At 47.7% G+C, this 19,498-nt stretch overlaps 1 protein-coding gene across 1 annotated transcript in view; it reads left to right on the top strand.

The window, feature by feature from the left end:
• Positions 1-19,498, top strand: part of ACSS2 (acyl-CoA synthetase short-chain family member 2) — a 67,113-nt gene that overhangs the window by 33,751 nt on the left and 13,864 nt on the right. The window contains exons 6-9 of the mRNA XM_019473476.1: positions 162-357; positions 18,059-18,150; positions 18,691-18,794; positions 19,103-19,175. Of these exons, the coding sequence (XP_019329021.1) occupies positions 162-357; positions 18,059-18,150; positions 18,691-18,794; positions 19,103-19,175 (465 nt within the window). The remainder of the gene's footprint in view (positions 1-161; positions 358-18,058; positions 18,151-18,690; positions 18,795-19,102; positions 19,176-19,498) is intronic.

The following is a 19,498-nucleotide window of genomic DNA, read 5'->3' as shown; positions in this document are numbered from 1 at the left end:
GGGCGGCTGGGCTGCGGGGGCGTTGGGGCCGCTGTGGCGCGGCGAGCCCCCCGCGCGTGAGGTGCAGGAGTGTGGGGGCTGCCCCTCTCGTTCCTTCAAGTGTTGTCTTCCTTCCCCGTGCCTGTTTTCTGGGTCACGAGCTCTGGCCGTTGCCTTTGCAGAATTTTGGGGTGACGTTGCTAAAGAGTTTTACTGGAAGAGTCAGCATGTGGGACCCTTTCTGAAATACAACTTTGATGTGTCGAAGGGGAAGATCTTCATTGAGTGGATGAAAGGGGCGACCACCAACATCTGCTACAACCTCCTGGACAGAAATGTCAACGAGAAGAAACTTGGGGACAAAATTGCTTTTTACTGGTAAATTTCTGTTTTTATTATGGTGTAGAACGTGTGTAAATATCATGCCAAAGTGTACAAATGGTGTTGATTTCTGCTGAGGTGAATTAAAACATGGTAAAACCTGGGAGGCTTTAATCTTACAGCAGGTGTTTGCTTTCCGTGCGTTTGAGAAGAGCTGTGCAATGGAGCTTCTCTGCCCATCCTGGGATGCACTGAAGTGGCCCAGCGCAGTGGTGAGGAATTTTTGACTTCCAGCTCTGCCTTTGCAGTTGTACGTGCTAAAAGCTAAGAGCAGTCAGATGGTATTGAGGCAGGTGCCGCAATTCCCTTGTGAAGTAGGTAGGTGTAGGTAGAGACATGGGATGAGGGACAGCTAACATACAACAGCAAAAAGCAAATTAACCCCGGATCTCCTGTTTTCATGTCTTGTGGGTCTGGCAAATTTCCACTCCTGTGGCAGAAAGGTTCTTCTAAAACCTGAGGTTATATATTGATTCCTTGTACTTGAACATGGATAATGCCATGGCGCTCTCAAAGGCTGGCTTCTCTATGCAGTCTTTGCGAAGAAAAGTTAACTTCTAGCCCTATCTGAAGTATGTTTGTGGTTTTTTTACCAGAGTAGTTACTAGTGTTAAAAGCCATGTGAAACTTGAAGTTTTCATGTTGATGCAAAATGGGTTTCACCAGTGATGTCCGAGATCCAGAACTAATGCTCCCCTGCAGAACTAGCTCAGCTGGCACCACAGCTGTGTCCCCAAACTGAGAACAGTGCTTTGCCCACCTGTGTGTTTTGCTGTTTCCCTTGAACTAGCATGCATTTATGTTGCATGGGTATGACTGTATGTGGCAGTACAGAAGCAAAATTAAATGTACCGCTTGTTAGGATGCAATAAGTTGTTGGGTGATGGTGACTCCCTTCAGTGGAGCAGCTGGAGAAACCTTACTGTCATTGCAATAAAAATACCAGATGCTCTAACGATTAACAACTGTGCTGCTCTGAGTGATTTTGTGCAGCTGAAGAGTCCCCCCCCATGTGTGGCTGGCGTAAAGGTGACTAGGGGCTACCCTGCTACAGGAAGGAACATGTTTACACCAGTGTAGTTCTGGCTGTGACTGTAAAATTGGGCTTGTACTGGAGTTTCTATCTACTGCTTCAGTAAAAGAATTACACTTACTGCATAGCAAATAATCGTATTGGTGAGACACAGGTGAAATGGTGGAAAGTATTTACTTCCCTGCTAGTTAAGTACATTCTCTAACTCACTCAGATGTAAAATGACTGCAGCTTCTGAATGAGAACTCCTTTGTAAACCCATTCAGGTAAAGGTGTGCTAGCAAACAAAGCCATTTGGCAGGCCAGGGCTGGCAGCTGTGCTGGGATTAATGGACGGAGTGGGTACATTGTTCTTCTTGCATGTAAATCTTTGGGTGACAGTTAGGCAGCAGCCTACAGCTTAAATTTGGTCTTGAGGAAGATTTTTCTTGTTAGTTATTCTGGCAGCCTTTGTGGGTGTATTTGTGATGCTGAGCAAAACTTGCAGTGGATATTAAAATGGTGGGTGTCTGTCAGTCGTGGTGTTCACAGTGCTGAAAAATAAGGTGTCTCTTCCTCCTTAGCAGACAGTCTTCCCTGACTATTTTGGGATAAACTCTCCTGGCGTGGTTCTGTCACAGGTGACCTGGCACTGGGGTGTCTGGAGCTGTCAGCTGGGAATGTCGGTGGGAGGGACGGAAGAGGCATGCTGAACACGTGTGCGGTACTGATACGCGAGCTTGTGGCACTGAGGTCTTGAGGAAGCAGAGCTAAGGGTTCCAACTTGTTAAATTATTCTTCTAGGAGCATGCACATGCCCCTCTGGACACGTGCTTTTCTTCAATAACAAAATGTTAATTGTTGTCTTCTTGTCCTTTCACATTTGAACAAGCCTGCCTTCCTAAAACACTTGAGACTTGTCACACTGTGAAAGGTCAAAAAGGAAATGAAAGCCTCCGAAAGCCAAAGGGGATTCCTAGGAAAAACTTGGATATTTTAAATGGCCAGTTGCTTGCTTCTAAGAATGTCTATTTTGCTAGATAGCAAAAGGTGCTGAGATTATACCAAGGTGTCAGTGACTGCGTGGCGCTGAGAGCTTTGAAAAGATACAGGATCGCAGTCTTTGCTTTCAGAGAGGAGAAATTAGGGAAAAAGTGAATAATGTCTCCAGGCATTACTGAGTGTCTCTGAGAAGAGATGGGTCCTGACAAAACTCGGAGCTGCTGTGCGCTGCTGGCTGTGGCTGTCTGGAGTTTTGCATGGACTGGAAGGAACTGAAGCAGCTCATCCGGATCTGTTACGGCCAAGCTGCTCTGGAGGTTCCTGCATCACTGCTGGTCCAGGACTGCCCAAATCTGCTCCGCTCAGAGGGTCTAATCCCAAGCCACGTGGGATTACTCCTTCAGCACAAAGGGCAGTACATGGGATTGCTTCATACTGCAGAACTTGTACATAGGTGATGTTTACTGTTGCAGTATCATCCTCTTGGTGCTGTTAGGACTATGTAGTTCAAAACGACCATCCTGAGTCGGTAGGAAACACTTGCGTTTTCCCCGTTGCCTGTTTCACTATGGTATCTCTTGCTGCTTGTGGATGTTACAAGTATCTCTGCCCCTGCTGCTTTTGATTCCTCTCTCTGTTTGGTATTGCTGATGTGGCCTAAAAAGGAACAGAAGCTCCAGGAAATGTTTCTGATAAAGTGCTGCTTTCAAAAGTGGAATCTCTTTCATAATTGCTTGAAAGGCTGTAGTCAATAATGCTGTGCTTACTGTGCAGGTAGATACCTACGCTGGCTTTTGCATGCCTTGCAGGCAAAATGCACTGGACAAACTAGCTGGAACTCTGAGGGCACTTGCAGGGGATTTCAAGCAGTGCTGAGGACTTCATCTGTGGTGGGTAGCGTTAATTAGAGCAGGAGCACAGTATGCCTTCACCGTGCTGTAGGCATACCTGTGTCGCATGGGCAAACCCTTAGTTCTATGCTGAAATGCTTGTTGATAATCTCATAAACATCAGTGTGGGCAGCTTGTGGAGGTAAAAATATAACCAGGTGGGAATTAAAAAAGTAAAACACTTATTGCAAAACTCTCTCTAATTAGACCCCAGGATGTGAAAGTACTTGGATGAAGCCTCTTCTCTATGTAACCTGTGCATAGCTGAAGCACTAAGTTCTTGCCTTTGTTTCTCAATCCAGTCAGCCCAGCTGCAGTGCTGGTGGTGCCTGGTGGGACCAGGGGACAGGGGCAGGAGGTACAACTTGGCACGCTATTTTTAGCCTCCCTGTAGCCTAGGTGCATGGGCTTAGCAGGGTGCTGCTGGCTTCTGCCATCTTTGGAAGAGCATATCAATTTTCTGCTTTCTTATGCTTGCATATGAAATAACACATCTAGAAAGGAGGAACAAAGACAGTAAAGACTGCCAGAGCTTACTGGAGCTTTGTTTAAACAAAAGAATAACTGCCTATTCCTTCCATTCTGGGCCTAGAACAAACATGACATGCAATGATAAAATAGAGAAGGTGTGGTTTTTTTAGTGTACTAAAGGATTTAGGGGGTGTAGCTGTGATATTTCTTCCACTAAATCTTTCTGTAAGGAAAAAAACAACTATAGAGCGTGTTTTTAAAAAAAAAAAAAGCAGAACAGTACTCGGGAGCGCTTCTGGAGGTTTTTATTAGAAAGCTGGAAATACTTTTTGGACAGCAGCCTTCCAGGGAGGATACAGATTGTCACACACTGGTTTGGTCTAAATGTGCTGCTGGGGCCAAATGGGACAAGACCACAGCTGCTGGTTCCTGGGGCCCCTGCGGGCTGCCAGTGCACCTCGATCTGGTGGCTGTCCCTCACCATGGAGTGCTTCATTCTGGGATGTGCGGTCCCAGAGTCGAGAATGAAGCCAGATGAAGCTGTGTTTCAGTTGTATTTCTGCTGTAAAGGTCTGGACCTCTTCTGTTTGCAGAAATAGTCTTGCCTTAAACTGCTGAGAGCAAAGTGCTTGGTCTGCATAATCCAGATCAGCACCGTGTTTTGTTTTTCTCTTTAGACACCTTTGCAGGTATCAGTCGTCCATTACTGTCATATGCACAGATGCTGTGACTGAGGATGCTGGCTGTTAACATCAAGACTTTCAGAAGTGCTTAATTGTAGTCAGCTTTTACACGATGCACGCAGCTCTGCTACTCCCGCTGGCTTCAGGACTTTGGAGTGTCCTGCGCCAAACTGACTCTTCATTTCTTTGGTAACTTCCTGGATGACTTGTCATAATTCCAGTGATGCAGCCTCTTTCAACACTATTCTGGTAGTGAAAGCACATCCCTAAATAACACAGGTTGTTTAAAGAACAAAAATTCACCACTGGGAAGGTTGCATTTACTGATACACATTTGCAGGCACATGTCTGTGGGCTGCTGAGAGCAGTCAAAGCTATGTTGCAGGTGCTACCGAACAGCCGTACCCAATGCTGCTGTTCCCCTGTTACTACTGTGGAGGGATTGCTTCCGTAGGGGAATCTGAGTAGGCTCTGCAGCAGTGAGAAGCGTTACGGAAAAGTTACCATGTGTTTGGTTTATGCTCACAGCACTACCAGGCTCAGCACAGCTCCTTTCCCTGATGGGGATTCTCTGTGGGAAAGGGGGTGGCCCCACTCAGCCCTGAAAATGAGAGGCTTTCTGGGGTGCATCCTCAGCAATCCATATTATATCCCCATTGCGTGTGCTGAGAGTGGAGTGATAGATTGGTGGTCTTGGCAGATACTAATTATGTTGGAAGCATTGTTGGACAGTACAATGCTCTGCTTCTGGAAATCAGGCAGATTAGGTGCACCTAAAGTAGGTAATAAAATATGTTGAATGTACTTGCATTTTATTAAGCTATAGATCTTGTACCATCCTTCAAGGGCAATGATAGTTGTAGCTTCCCATCACAGAAAGTGTAGCTGTCTTCTGGTGGGTTTTGTGAAATCTTGCAGCCTGGGAGGGGGTTCACAAAACTGGCTGCATCTGCCTGAATATTTTATAGCAGTGTTTCTCGTACCTCCAAATGAGAACATCTCTGCTTTGTGGGACCCTCTCTGACTCTGAGCTGCGTGGGAGGTGCAAGAGTGGGAATGGTGGGAGCATCAATAGAAACCTGGTATTAAGGAGTAGAGGGAGTAGCTGTTGTGTATCAGACACATCCAGGTCATGTGCTTTCCTGATTTCTTTGGTGGAATTCTTCCTCTCCCAGTTCTGGGACAGTCACCAACCAGTATGGCTAATGCTGTGGCAGTAGTGCAAACAGCCGCTGTGTTCATAAGTGCAAACTGGGACAGGAGGGACTTGCAGCTTGTCCCCAGGTGTAGCTCCCTGGCTTTCCTCTATTGGTAGATGCAGTCTCCATCTTCAGCTGTGGGCTCTTTAGAGCAAGGCCATGCTGGACTTAAAATTAACTGATTTCATGTAATCACTCTGTCCTACTGTGGGTTTAGTTGTAGATGAGATACGAAAACTGTGCTGCCCCAGGGCAGCATGGTGATGCCTGCTTAAGGGTTTGGAGGTTCTTGGTTTGGCCTGAGGGACTGGAAAACACAGGGATCATGGTCTGAAGCTTGTTTCCAAAGGCTATATGTGTGTGTGCTGGGACCTGGCATCTGCCAGTTTTCTCCTGTCATATCTCCCAAGTGTTTCTGTTAATGGCTTGCACTTGTGTGCTGCATCCTATGTCCTCTTTATTACTAGTGAAATCTCAGAGATAGTTACCAGGTGAGCGATTGTGCCAAAGGGATGAACTAGATACGCGAGAGCAGCAAAATACCTTCTTCAGACAGGTAGTGTCCTGTGGGCTTCCAGTGTGTGGGGTGTGCTTTCCCGGATGCTGTGAATCAGGGTTTTGAGTGTCACATTACTTAGACAGCTGGCAGGCACGGAGTCACTTGAAATTGTTTTTCCCTTCTGAGGGCTGACTTGGAAGCAGAGCTTGACTCATCCCTGTCAGGTATGCGTGCTGGTTTGCAGGGAGATGCTGGGAAGGATGGTTGGTTTGATGTTTCGGAGATCTCAAGCCCTGTTCTTGCTCTGCGGAGCCTTTTCTGTCATAGCATGCAGAGCAGGAGCAGGGAGCAGCAAGTGCTCTCAGCCTCCCACTTTTCTACTCTGCAGCGCAACGCAGGAAGGGGACAGTTATTAAAGGTTGGTGACTACTTGATTACACAGTGCCTGTGGTTTTGCCCATTCAGAAGCACCCCTGGACTTGTGCCTCCATGGGAGGGCGTTCAGCATTATTGAAGATTTTCACTGGAAGTAGCTTTTACTGAGCTCAAATAATGTGTAATCCTGCTCCTGTAGGCCGAATGGGACTTTCCTCCTCTGTTAAGTCAAGTCTGTAAAGAAAGAAGGCACTCGAGCAGCACTTGGGTGGTTGCTCTGTGGCTGAGCAGTAAGGAAAGGGGTTGTCTAAGCTCTCCTGCTTGGGAACACACGCTGGCAGCACCCTTGAATCAGGGGAGCAGCTTTGCTCCCAGCCTTTTGCTCTGAAACCCTTGGTAGCTGCTACTGACAGGGATACAGCTTTTGTTTATATAAATACAAGGGAATATCCATGAAATATTTGACCAGATAAACAAGTTGGAGGTCAGTAAGTGCCCAGGATTAAATGGCATGTGCCCCAGAGGACTGCAGGAACTTGAATGTGAAATTGCAGAGCTGCTGGCCAGGGTATGCTGTGTGTTATTGCAAAGGACTGCCGTGCCAAGGACTGGGAAGTTGCAAGCCCCGCTATATCTAGAGAGGGCCATAGAGGGGGTCCTGGGAACCGGTAAATCCAACTTGCATCCCTGGTGGTACAGTGGAATGGGGTCACTGTGAGCATGGACCAGTGCAGTCTGCTGGGAAAGGTGATGGAGCTGCTGTAAAGTGAAGTTCTGCTGGCAGACCTGCTGAAGTGCAAGGTGGGTGGCACTGAGCACATGGATACGGCTGTTTTCAGACTGCCTTAGTGAGGTTTCCCACAAAGGGTTGTTCAAGAAATTAATTTAACCGTGATGGGAGAAAGGTCTTTCTATGGAGCTGGTTTAGCCTTTCCCTTTGCTTCCTCGCTTTTAATGGTCACTTTTCAGGACCAGCAGCGGGTCCCCCAGGGATCAGTGTTGAAACTGCACTGCTGATGGTGGCCGGGCTCATGTGCCCTCCATAAACAGTATCTCCTGCTGCTGCTCCTGGAGACAAAACACCGGACCCTGGTTCTGACCCAGCATGGTATTTTGTTTTAGTCTAAGAGGGTCTTGGCTGAGCTGCTGCGAACATCCCAGTGCTGAAGTGCAATACTGCCGTGTAAATGAGACCTGTGGCTCCCTTCGTGTTCTTATTCGGTATTTTTCCCTCATGCTGTTCATTGCTCTGACAGAGGGTCTGGTTCTGTTGATCCAGCACAAAGGATTTAATAATTTTTCATTAATTGCTTCTTGCACCCCTGTCTTAAAATGTTGGCTTATACCCCATCCAAAGCCACCTTTCTGCATGGTTCTGGGTGTGTGGTTGCACAGTAACTAGCTGGGTGAGTAGAGGGGGGGGGTGTGCGCAGACAATAGCTCCTAGATTTTCTCACGTCTATGAAACTTGTATCTTGTAATGCTGGCAGATATTACAGGCACCTTGATATGTTTTATGAATAGTTTGCTTACTGTTGGGAGGGGCACCATGGTTATGCAATGATGGCATATTGTGAGTATTGGCAGGAGAGGTGAAACTTGGGGTGGATAAATAGAGTTCATGGGCAGAGGATGGTGAACTCCTGTACAGATTCAGGACATGGAAGATCAGAGCCTTCAGTGTGCTCATTGGACTAGAAAACCTGATTATTTTATTTTAGCTGTGTGAATGGCTTGTGTGTTCTTCCTTGGCATCCTAATGTGAATGGAGCAGAAGTGGACAAGGACTTTGGCTCGATGTGGATGAGACTTGCTCCGAGTAGCGGCATTTACAGGGGACAAAGTGATCAGGCTTTGCCAAAAGAGGTGTGAGTGGGTTCTTGTTCCAAGCACGGCATTTTTCTCATGGGTAGTTGCATTTGTTGTGCCTGGTGGGCTTTCTGTGCCCAGAACTGTTAGGCTGTAGTATTGATTGCCAATGCTTTGACGAGACCTCTTGACTCCCACCAGCGCAATGAGCTTGCCATTTCCTTCTGTGCCCAGCCCTGCGTCAGAGTTGTTGTGCATGGCTGGAGCAGAGTTTCAGTTCTCTGTTTACATTTCTGTGCATCATGTGTTGTAAATGTCGAAATGTGGTGTGATACGAAATCGTGAGCCATGGCAGTTCTCCGTAAATTCGAAGCCCATCATTTCGCAGATGTCACCTCCCTTCTTTAGGGGAATCCCTCAAGGAAATCAATGGTCTTCCTGGTTACTTTTTCACATCTGCGTACCTGATAGTGAAGCATGTTTTGCATTCCTGTTGCCGCTGACCATCTTCTAAGACATGTTCCTTGAATTGAACGAGATGACAGTCCAGCAGGTGATATCACCTGTAGAGGTTTCTGAGGCATGAAGTTGAAATGTCCACCAAAATCTGATTAAAAGTTTAATTTCCTATCGTGGCCTCGATGGATATTGTTTGAGCCTCTGTTGAAATCAGCTTTCAGTGTTTCTAGAAGGTCTTGAAAATTTGGCAGTACGCTCCATCCAGAGATGCAGTATTTCCCAAAATGGGGCATTCCCCAGCTGCAGGTGGCTTATTGACTGTTTTACTTATAGAAGCTTCGTCCAGGATATGTTTCATAGCCCGACTGCAGATTGTTTAAACAAAGAATAGCTGTGTTGTGCTGGAAGTAAGCTCTCCTCCCATTGGACTGGTAAAAATAGTCCATGCTCCTGTGAAAAATATTACTTATGGTAATATCTAAAACATCTAAAATGTTTCCTCTGGTGTCAAACTTGCATTCTTCTGCAGCGTTCTGTGGATTTGGCTTGCAGGGATAGAAGTGCTGGCTGAGGTCAGCCAAACTCAGTGACCTACTGCTTAAGTCTTGCATATGAGCTCTGCTTGCAACACCATGTAATCATTTTGTTTAAAAAAAACTTGAAAATTTCTTTGTTTAAAAATCTTAAACTTTCCTCTAAATAAAATAGGTAAAAAGCTATCATTTTTCTTCATTGGCTGTTCTCCTGTGTTGTAAAATACCTAAGAAAGTAGGAACATAATTAGAATTAATGCGTATCCTCTTGACTTGATGGTTACTCAATATCAAGCGAGTAGGAAAAACATGAAGCCACAGAGGAGCAGAAACTCCCCTTGCCACTGAGCAGATACCCGTCGGCGCAGAATGGCTGCTGACACCATCACCGGGGTATTTACATGTGGTCTGTATTACTTGTAAACTGCCTTATTTTGTCAAATGTGGCAAAATAATAGTAGATTTCCCTTGAAGAGGGGCTTGCTGACTGCTGTTGACCCTGTCTTCTTTAAAACTGTTACCCTTGAGTGTTCTGGCTCTCAGGTGTGAATGCAGGCTGTTCAAACCCTACCACATTGACTTTACTCGCTTGCTTGTGTTGGCTGATGAACTAGCCGCAGTGTAAGCTGGGAGGTGTCGGTTCCTTTAGAGATGTCTGAGCATCTCACTGTCTAGAGAAAGGGGCTTGAAGTAGATTTTAGGGTGTAGCCTGGCAGGTGAGTGGGAAAATTGGAGGGAATTCTAGCGGGTCAATAAACAAACGTGATTTTGGAGCAGTGTCCACCTCCAGCTGGGCTCTGTGCTGTAGGCGTCGCTCAGGGTACGATGAAGTGAACAGTGGTTGGACTGCACAAGATAAATATTATTTCTTTAGATGCCTCTGGTACTTGTTCAGGTTCTGAAAGGCTGCAAATAGAAAGCATAGCTGAGAATGTATTTAATGAGAAGGAAGGGCAGAAAGATTGATGTGGTTTTTCCTATGGGACACTAACAACCATGCAGGGTGTTCGGTGTTTTCTTCGTAGGCTGCATTTCCGTATGGCTATTTTTAAAGGTGGTTAGAAGACCAATTCCCTGATCATAAAGCAGATGGTGGCCCAGTGTCCCTTTAGAAATATGCTCCATTTTAGCTGTTTTGTAAAATACAGGCACAGTAATGCCTGCATTTGAGTCAGTTGGGCTGGAGAGGATGGGCATCGGGGGCTGGACACAGTGCATGGAGCTCTGCAGAGCACAGCGCTGTTTGCCAGCCTGGTTTGGGTTTCTTTACAGCAATAGGAACCCGTTCATCCTAGGTACGTGGTCAACTTTAGTTGAGATGGTTTGGCTCAGAGATGGATTTGACAGTGGAGCTTTGTTCAGCCCTGCCTATGTGTGTGTGGGGGGCACTGGAGGTGAAAATCATAGGGTGGTTTTAATGCAGGTCTCAGAGTTAACTATGGTTTTAGAAGGTGATGCTGTTAAATTGATAAGATTTTTCTTTTCTCTGGGATTTCTGTTGCCAGGTTTACTCAACAGTGTTCTCTCAGTGCTGCCAAATATTTCTGAACATCATTACACAACTTCTATCTTGATCCTTGTTATGATGCAACAAGATTCGAGCATGACTGCAGGGACCGCAGAGGCTGAGCTTTCCGGTAAACCTTTTACTTGAAAAGCCTCTCAGCCTTCCCAGAACTCCTTTGGGTGTTTGCTGCCATGCATTACTGTGGTGGGAGATAGGTGCCAGTAAGCATGGGCAGGGCTGGGCAGCCTGTCCCGTTATTATGAAATGTTCTCATGAAGGTTTTTTGCAAACCTGCTTCAACCCCCCACCCCCGGCTCCCTCCTGGAGTCAGTGGTGCAGACCCTGCTGGAGACCCTTCTGCTTTAGGCAGTATCTGTAGGACCGTTTCCATATTGAACACTCCATGAGATACAAGCATTTTTTTCCAATGAAATGGTGTCTTTTTCTGATTATCTTGCACAGCTGGTCTCTCCAAACTTCACATTTCAGCGTAATCTGTTTTCTCAAGGACAGATTTTAAAGGGCTCTCTCTACTTGAGAGAGTGCTGTTCCTGTGTCAGATGGGATAAGCAAGACTGGGGCTGGAGGGAGAAATCGTATTTTTTCAGTCTTGGCGGCTGTTGTTCCCAAACCACCATGCTGGCTCCGGACAGACTCTTCTTCAGGCCACAGGTTTCCTGGGTCGCCTGGGAACAGCCAAGGCCAAATGGCAGCAGGAGGTTTGTGAGCAGCTGATAGCCGGGGTAGCTGAGCATGCAGCCCGTGCATGCTAGCGCAGGCATCAGAAAGGCCTGGGGCTCTCGCTGCCCACGAAGCATGCACGTGAGCCTGTTCCCCAGATGGCAGGAGCTCATCCCCGCCAAGCTCTGCCTGGCATTTCAGCTGCTCTAATTTTGGACACGGGGTGGATCAGGAAGCTGTGAGCTCGTTTGGCTGCCCCCAGTGACCTTGCATGTGAGGACGTGCCACCGTGCAGGAGCCTGCGGTAGAGGAAAGCTCCTTCCTTCTCATACCATGCTCTGGGGACAGGCTGCTGGTGGAGCAGGAGCTGGAGAACTTGCTGACTCCATCTCGTGCCTTTCATGCACCGGCTTGGTCCCATGCTTAGGAGGGGTTTTGGGCTCTGAGTGTGTTTTAGTTTAGATGGCACCAGAGATGTTTTAGGGCGGACATTCCCACAGTTTCTGTCTCTGTTCTAGTGGAGGCTTTCTGCAGTTCCCCACTGTGCAAATTCTCCCCATGACGTTGCATCATCTGAGAAAGGGTCCTTTCTCTGTCCCACCATCATTTTCAGACTGGGAGTCCCTGTTTCCTTAAGGGTGCTTTCCATGAACTAAAAGGCAGAGCCTTTTTCCTGCATTAGGCAAAACTGCTCTGTGGGCTGCCATTGCCTCTCTATTGGTCAAGGAATGAAACCTGGTGGCTTTGAGGTGGTTTTCTTTGCTCTGAAAACTTACCTTCCAGGTGCCCCACACCCCAGCTGTGCTTGCTAACTTTGGGTCAGTGCTTTTATTTGAGGGTAATGTGGTCACAGGAGCTTAGAGGAGAAACTTAAATGATCTTCAGCCTCTTTGGTCCTCAGTGGGAGTGTTTACAGGGGTCATACAGGCTTTGGCTCCCTGTGAATCTGCAGATGGTTTGGCAGATCTTGAAAATGTGTAACACTTCACTTGCTTGGCTTCATTTCATCATTTTCTCCTGTACACCAGCTTCTCTTAGTGGTGTTTATAACCCTTGCAAACCACAATTGGTTTTCATTGGCAATTACCCTGAAAACCATAATTCCCACCGATGCAACCTGTGCTTCCTGCTGCTCTGTGCAAGTGCTGAGGCAGAGTTGCACAGAGAAGCTGTATTCATCTGTTACTCAAACAGATTATGCATATAATTGTTACTTAGACATCTGGTGAAAGAGAGAAACCAAACAGCATTGCTGATTCACTTTTGGGTCAGCTTTGCTTGGTCTGTTTGGGTACCCTGGGAAGTGCGCATCCTCTTGGCCACCGAGCTGTAGCAGATTAAGAAGTTACCACCCCTCCCTACTGCTTGTTATCCTACAGCTGAGATGGGCTCAGCTTGCTTGGATGGGCAATGTAAGGCTTGCTTAGTTATGTGATGAGTGGTTGAAGCAGACCAGTGCTTTGAAAAGTCCTGTAGTCAGCCCTGATGCTTGGCAGAGCACAGTAACTTCTTAACCTGCTTTGGTGCAAATACCCACGAGCGCATCTGGCCACAGCTTCCCGCTCCCGCTCTGCTGCTCTGCATCCCTGACTGCTCCACAGGGTCAACGCTCGAGTTAATGTGGCTCTCAAGAAATCCTTGCCTGCTCCTACAAACCATTTTCCCTACTGCACAATTTATGTGCAGCACTAAATCTTTTGCTTAGCCGATGTGGTCACTCACACAGAGAAGCTTAACCTTGATTTAGCTACATGGGCACCAGGTCAAATAGGTGTGCAGCTCTGCACTGCAAGGTCAAACTCCCAGCTGAGCAGGCAGTCAGTCCATGATCCTCCTGTAAGTGTGGCTTTACCATGGAGGTGATAAGTGTTCAGGTTTCCCACCTGAAGTTTTCTCCCCCCCCCGCCCAGGGTGACTTCTCCATGTGATCGTTTCTTGCTGAGGTGGCTGGTGGGGCCACCGGAGGCATGTGCCGTGGGGCTTGTGTGCGTCACAGGGCCTGTTCAGAAGTGGAGACCCCTTTATTTTGAATGCTGGCAGAAGGGAGCAGTATGATAAATGCTCTGCAGAGCCTGTGCTTTCTCTAATATGTTGACAGGGACCTATTTTATGCAGACCTTGGCACCACTGTCCTGCACACCACTGTGGTGATGGTCCCTGATGCCCTTGGGCTATCTGGTCCTGGCAATGAATGGCTGCAGGCAGCTAGAAAGCTATCATCTCTGCATGAAACCTGACTTTTTCAACAAAGCACTGATTTCTAGGAGAAAACCTGCCTCAGAAGGTCCCCAGTTCATCTGTGTGTTTAGTTTAAAGGACTTGCGTTTACTTTGTTGATGGGTGGGTCATGAAGACCATATGGCCAAAAAATGCCTTTCTCCAGCTGAGCGTGCACACAACACGCAGTACGTAAAACATGAGCTTCTCAAGTGCTAAAAAACGCAAATACATTCCTGCTGTGACTCAAATGATACTGTAAAATTTTGGATTACTAGTTGCTAAATGCAGGACTCAGTTTGAGGGAGATGAGAAAACGTCAGGCTCAAACTGTGTTTCGTCATGTATTTCATCAAATGATGTATCTGCGAAGTTTGGGGAGCTGAAAATTGGTTTTTCCTTTCAGAAGAAGGCTTGCTGTTAGATCAAAGATCGCACGCTAGCAGTTGCAGCAGTGCCGCTGCCAACTATTTTCATCACCGGTTCTTAAGAAAGGATGTATTTGGGGGATGTTGGATTCTGCAGGGCTTGGGCTGCATGCTGTAGGTATGGACGTAAGCACTGCCATAATGTTTTCAGAAGTCTGAGGTTTTTTTATTTTATTTTTATTTCTTTTTCCATTTAATTTGGACAAGCGAGTCCGTGTGAGAGGCTCAGGACTGACAGCTCTTGCTTTTATCTGATGGGTGCCGAAGGGAAGATGCCGCTTGCAGAACTTTGCTGCCAGGAGCTTACAGGGTCGCTTTTGACACACAGAGTACTTGGTAGCATGCGAGTGGGCATTCCTTTAAATGCCCCATCTAAAATACAAAATTCTCTGGGCTTTTGTGCCAGAGAAAAGGACAGAGCAATCTGAGTGCTGCTGTAGCCCGCTGTGTGTAGCTGTGGGCACTCCAAACTATTTTCAGATGCGGGGAGACTTAAAGCAATTGACTGCTCTTGAGAGACTGCTCCGAGGCCTTTGCCGGCGATGCGGTGAAAGGAGGCGTCTTGTCCTGTAGAAATGTGGACGTGACTCATTTCCCACTAAGCACAAGATTGTCTTAAAATCTGAAGCCTGAGGTTTCCCCTGCTGATGCTAGTGGAGCTCTTTCGCAGTCATGCGAATGAATGGAAAGGACTCTGAAAGCCCTCTGAAAATCTTTGCAAAAGTTTTAACTTCTCTTTGACTTTGCTCTGCGTTTCTTCCGCGGTGCCCCGTGCATGCTGGCTTTGAGGGCAAGCCCGGGTGCATCCCCTGGCCTGAATTTCCCTCTCGGAAGCCTGGTGAGGAGGAGGACCTGGCGTATTTGAGATGTGCTTCTTGTGTGCAGGGAGAGCAGGGGTGTCCGAGCGGTGCCTTGCACCCGGGTGGCTCAGGGCAGGTCCGGTCCCTGTCCCTCGCAGGTACCACGTGGAGGAGGCAGCGTAGCTCTGCCCCCAGGGGATATGCAGGGCTGCTCACCCCAGAAGCCGCAGTTCGGTGTGGCCTGGCTGCTGTCTCCCCTCAGCTGCCAGGCAAGCGTAGGGTGCCCAGCGCAGCCTTTTACATAGGCTCTGTCTCCATCCCACCATCAGCCCATCTTGTGGCAGCAGCGACCGTCCCAGCCTGAAGCAAATCAGTGTCTGTGGAGAGCTGTTCGCAGGGCATGGCCAGGCTCTGTTGGAATCTGTTAAGGAGATGCATTAGAAATGCAGCCAGCAAAGGCTCAAGGCAGGGAGCTGGGAGTTCTTGGAGCACGGGATTGAAGGGCTTGTGTCGGAGAACTCCCAAGTTTTGCACGCAAAGCAGAGCCTTCCTCTCCCTTCTTAGGCAGGTATTGCACCACCAAGTTGATGGGCAAACCTGATTTCCCTGGCATGGGGAACCAGCGTGCTTTCTGCTGTGTCCTTGGCTAAGTCTGCTGACAGCCAAAACAGCACTTCACCTACAGTGCCCAGCCGAGCCCCCAAATAGCACGGATGGCCATGGGCTGCCTGCCTGCCTACCTGCCTCACATGGGAGGCCTTCCAGATGGGACAGCCTGTGCTAGTCTTCCCTCCTAATGTGTTTCTCTCACAGTAAAGGTTGTAGTTAGATCCTATGCTGTGGCAGAGCATGGGCAAAGGGATGTGCTTCCTCCTTGCCCTGTTCTGCAGGTTTATGCTGGGCTGGGTTGCACAGGGCCTGCCTGCAGTGCCCAGCAGACCCCAGTGCAGAGATCTTCAGGTGAGGGATTAGTGGGCTGGGATGCTCCAGCTTGCATTTGGAAGCACTATAATTGTCTTTAAGAGATATTTCATAGCAAGGCTCATTGCTGAGGGGCAGAGCTGCACACACAGTGATACTGCATGTCTGGACCCAAGCAGGTTTGCACAGCACTGGCCTTGATGTTGCTGCACCTGCAGTGTAGATGCACCAAGGAAAACCTCTGCATGGTGAGGGAAGGCACTCAGCATGCAGCCAGACGCAACAGAAGCAGATGCTCTTCCTTTGAGCCAGTTCAGTTACAGCTGCTCAGTCCAGCACTGAAATCAGCTCTTGGATCTTTGACCCTGAAGTAATAAAATCAAAAAGGAGATGCTCTTGATTCCCTGTTTTCTCTTTACTAGCCGAGAGACCTGCTGTAAGGAACCTCGTCTAACAGTTTCACATGTCATTTAGCTCAAAGTGATGCTCTTGGTTATGATGGGGAAAGGAGAGGAAACTGCTCGGATGCCAAGGCTGAGCTGCCTGCCCTGGGCACTGGTTCTCATTCCCACGCTTTTCTTTTTCTTTGTATTCTTGTTTCTCTCCTCTTTGCACTTAAAAGGGGCCAAACTTGCATAAAGGATCAAGCAGGGACTCCCCTTTCAGGAGCCACTAGTGGGAAGATACAATGCCCTGTGCACGTCAGTGCAGGTATCGATGGACCCAATCACTGCAGAGCGCCATGGAAGCCAGGAGTATAACTAGGTATCAAGAGGGATAAGTCAAGTTTGTAAGCAGCAGATCCACGAGTAGCTTTTGAATGGGATGATCCAAGTGTAATTACCAGTTCTGAAACCCCTGTCCTACACGGGGCAGAAGGCGCAGGGCTTGTATCGGTGGGGCTCTCCCAACTCTTAAACTGTTTCCACCAGGACTGCGTCTGCCATTGGAGCATGTGGTCACTGTAGTGCTGACACAGAATGGCACAGAATTACATGAGAAAGGAGGGTGTTTCTTTATGCATTTCTGCATCACAGAGGCCCTCCTTCTGTTTGTGTTGCTGGGGGAAGGGGGAGCAGTGGTCAGTTTTAGCTAGAATTCAGTACATATTTTTTTGTATGCTCTGGACTGTTTGAGATGTTAAAGTGAGGTTTCTGTTCCTGAGTTAGACGGAGCCTGGCTGCAGTCCTGAGGGAGGACACGGTATGGAGGTGATTCCTGGCTTCTCCCCAGCAACGGTGGTGTTTTTTGTTTGGCTGCACATACCCAAGGGGATGCTTTTCCAGGGGGACTATCAGCTGAGAGTGATACCCCTATTCTTTCATGGATCACTAATGTTTCTGTGCTGGCTGCCCTGGGGAGAGACCTGGGAAAGCGTCTCCCTTCTTCCTGGGTGTGGGAGACCGCTGCTATGCCGAGTGTGAAGTCAGTTAAAATTCTTCGTTAATCTGATCTGTTGGGAGTGCCACCTCATTTGAATGGCTGAAGCGTTGTGTCACACTAAAATTAGCTAGTTTTTACTTTGGTAGCAAACCATTTTCCTGGGGATGTGATGTTCCTGTTCCATCTCCAGGTGTAGCTCTTGGCTTTTCTTCCCAGCAGTGTGTCTAATGACAAGGTCCCACTGAACTGGCACCTGAGCTGCAGGAGCCCAGAGCTGGCTCACAGAGGACCACAGAGAAGAATGTAGAGCAGGCATGGCACTGAGTAAATACACACAAGTATATTTATATATGACCTTGGAAAATAAGACAGCCCTTGGTATTCCATCCCAGTCCATCAGATGGTAGGTATTTAAGGGCTGGGTGTTGCTGCACAACAACATTGGCCAATGTTTCATGCAAACATATCTGCAGGCATAAGTGCATGTGAGCAAGGGTGCCATGCGATCAATCCCGGCTTGCTCTTGAGCGTATGCACTCAGCTTTGGTTCTGTTGGACCCTTCTTGCTTCTCTGAAAGTACCATGCATTTCCACTGCATGCGTTCAATTGCTTTCAGGTGTAGCGATCTACACAGGGATGGGGACTTTGCACTAAATTTTCCTGCTATTGGGGAACTTTAGTCCAGGATTGGATTTCTGGGGTTTGGTTACCCTGTGCTCGGAAGGGCAGGTGAGGACATGTGTTGTCCAGAGTAGTACCTCTGAATTTGCAGCGTCACTGTTACCTTGTAATGCTTGTGCTATAACAAATATTACCTTGCTGTTCCAGGGAAGGGAACGAACCTGGGGATTCTGCGAAAATCACATACAGCGAGTTGCTGCACGAAGTCTGTCAGTTCGCCAATGTCCTCCGCAGCCAAGGTACGCGGCTGAAGCAATACTAGCGTTGGATACTGGGAAGGGTTTTGGAGATTGGGTTCATTTTTTGCGTGGTTGCCAGTCTGTTGAGTAATTCCGTGCAAAATGCTTCACTTCTCTGTCTGCTTCCACAGTTGTAAAGTAGGGTGGATGCAGATTTACTCTGCAGCAAACTTTCGGAGATTTGTCTCTGACTCTGTCTGTGAAAGCTAATCAGTGCTGGTCATGTCAGCTGTACAAGGAAATCTGTGCTCAAAACTTCCTGCTCTGAGGCTTTCCAGTAGCAGTGGTCAGCGGTTAAATTTCTGCCTCCTTCGAGGGCTGTGTCTCATGAGAATGGGGAGTATTCATTGCAGTAATCTTACAAGAGCCACAGGGCTTGAAAGGCAAAACCCAAGGCTGGTTTAGCTCTAACTCCAGCTGAAGTTTTATTGCGTGCATATAAATGTTGGTTTTAAAAGCATTAATTTCTTTCTATATCCTGCTCTTTTGACATGTGATGTGTTCATTTTGACAAATGCCGTGTTCATTTTCCCTCCACAGGCATGAAAAAAGGAGACCGAATTTCCATCTACATGCCGATGATCCTGGAGCTGGTTGTAGCCATGCTTGCCTGCGCCAGGATTGGCGCTCTGCACTCCATTGTGGTAGGAGCAAGCCCTTTGTGTTGCTTTTGGTTCTGAGCTATTGGGAAGGAGCAACTCTCGTTTTCAGGAGAGTGAGGGAGAGGAGCTGGAAAGATGGGTGCTGACTGTGAGATGGATGGAAATTAAATTAAGGTGCTGTTTCCTAGCCCTCTTCTGTATTAACTGTAGAATGAGCTCCTTTAGCTCTCTCTATCAGTGCCTGGTGGTGGTATCGTTTACCATGGGTAAACTGCACAGTTGCTGCTGGGGTTTTTTGGGTTGGGTTTTTCTTTTTGTCCTTGCTGACTTGGTTGTGTGATCTCTGTCAGTTTGCAGGATTCTCAGCAGACTCTCTCTGTGAGCGGATTCTCGACTGCGGTTGTTCTCTCCTCATCACGGCAGGTAAAACATGCTTCTGTGCCCCTGAGCCATTACTGTTGCTTGTCTAGAAGGTCTTTATTTAAAAAGCCAAATGCACTTGGACTTGGAAGAGGAAGGGCCAGTGCTTCAGCTGAGCTGCTGCAGGGCAGATGCACTGCTTGTAGCTGTGCTTGAGTACTGTTTTCCACTTTGAAAATACAGTGAAGCATCTAAGCAGCCCACCCACTTTGTCCTGTAAAGCATGATGTCACCAGCTGCTAATAACACGTTTCCTAACATTTTTCATCCATGTTCCTCTTCAAAATCAGCCAGATGTTTGCAAGATGTATAATTTATGAGACAGT

The sequence above is a fragment of the Aptenodytes forsteri genome, unplaced genomic scaffold (genome assembly GCF_000699145.1).
Source record: "Aptenodytes forsteri isolate BGI_AS27 unplaced genomic scaffold, ASM69914v1 Scaffold215, whole genome shotgun sequence".
NCBI classification, from domain to species: Eukaryota; Metazoa; Chordata; class Aves; order Sphenisciformes; family Spheniscidae; genus Aptenodytes; species Aptenodytes forsteri.
The sequence above is the reverse complement of the archived record's forward strand: the minus strand, read 5'-3'. Positions and strand labels throughout refer to the sequence as shown.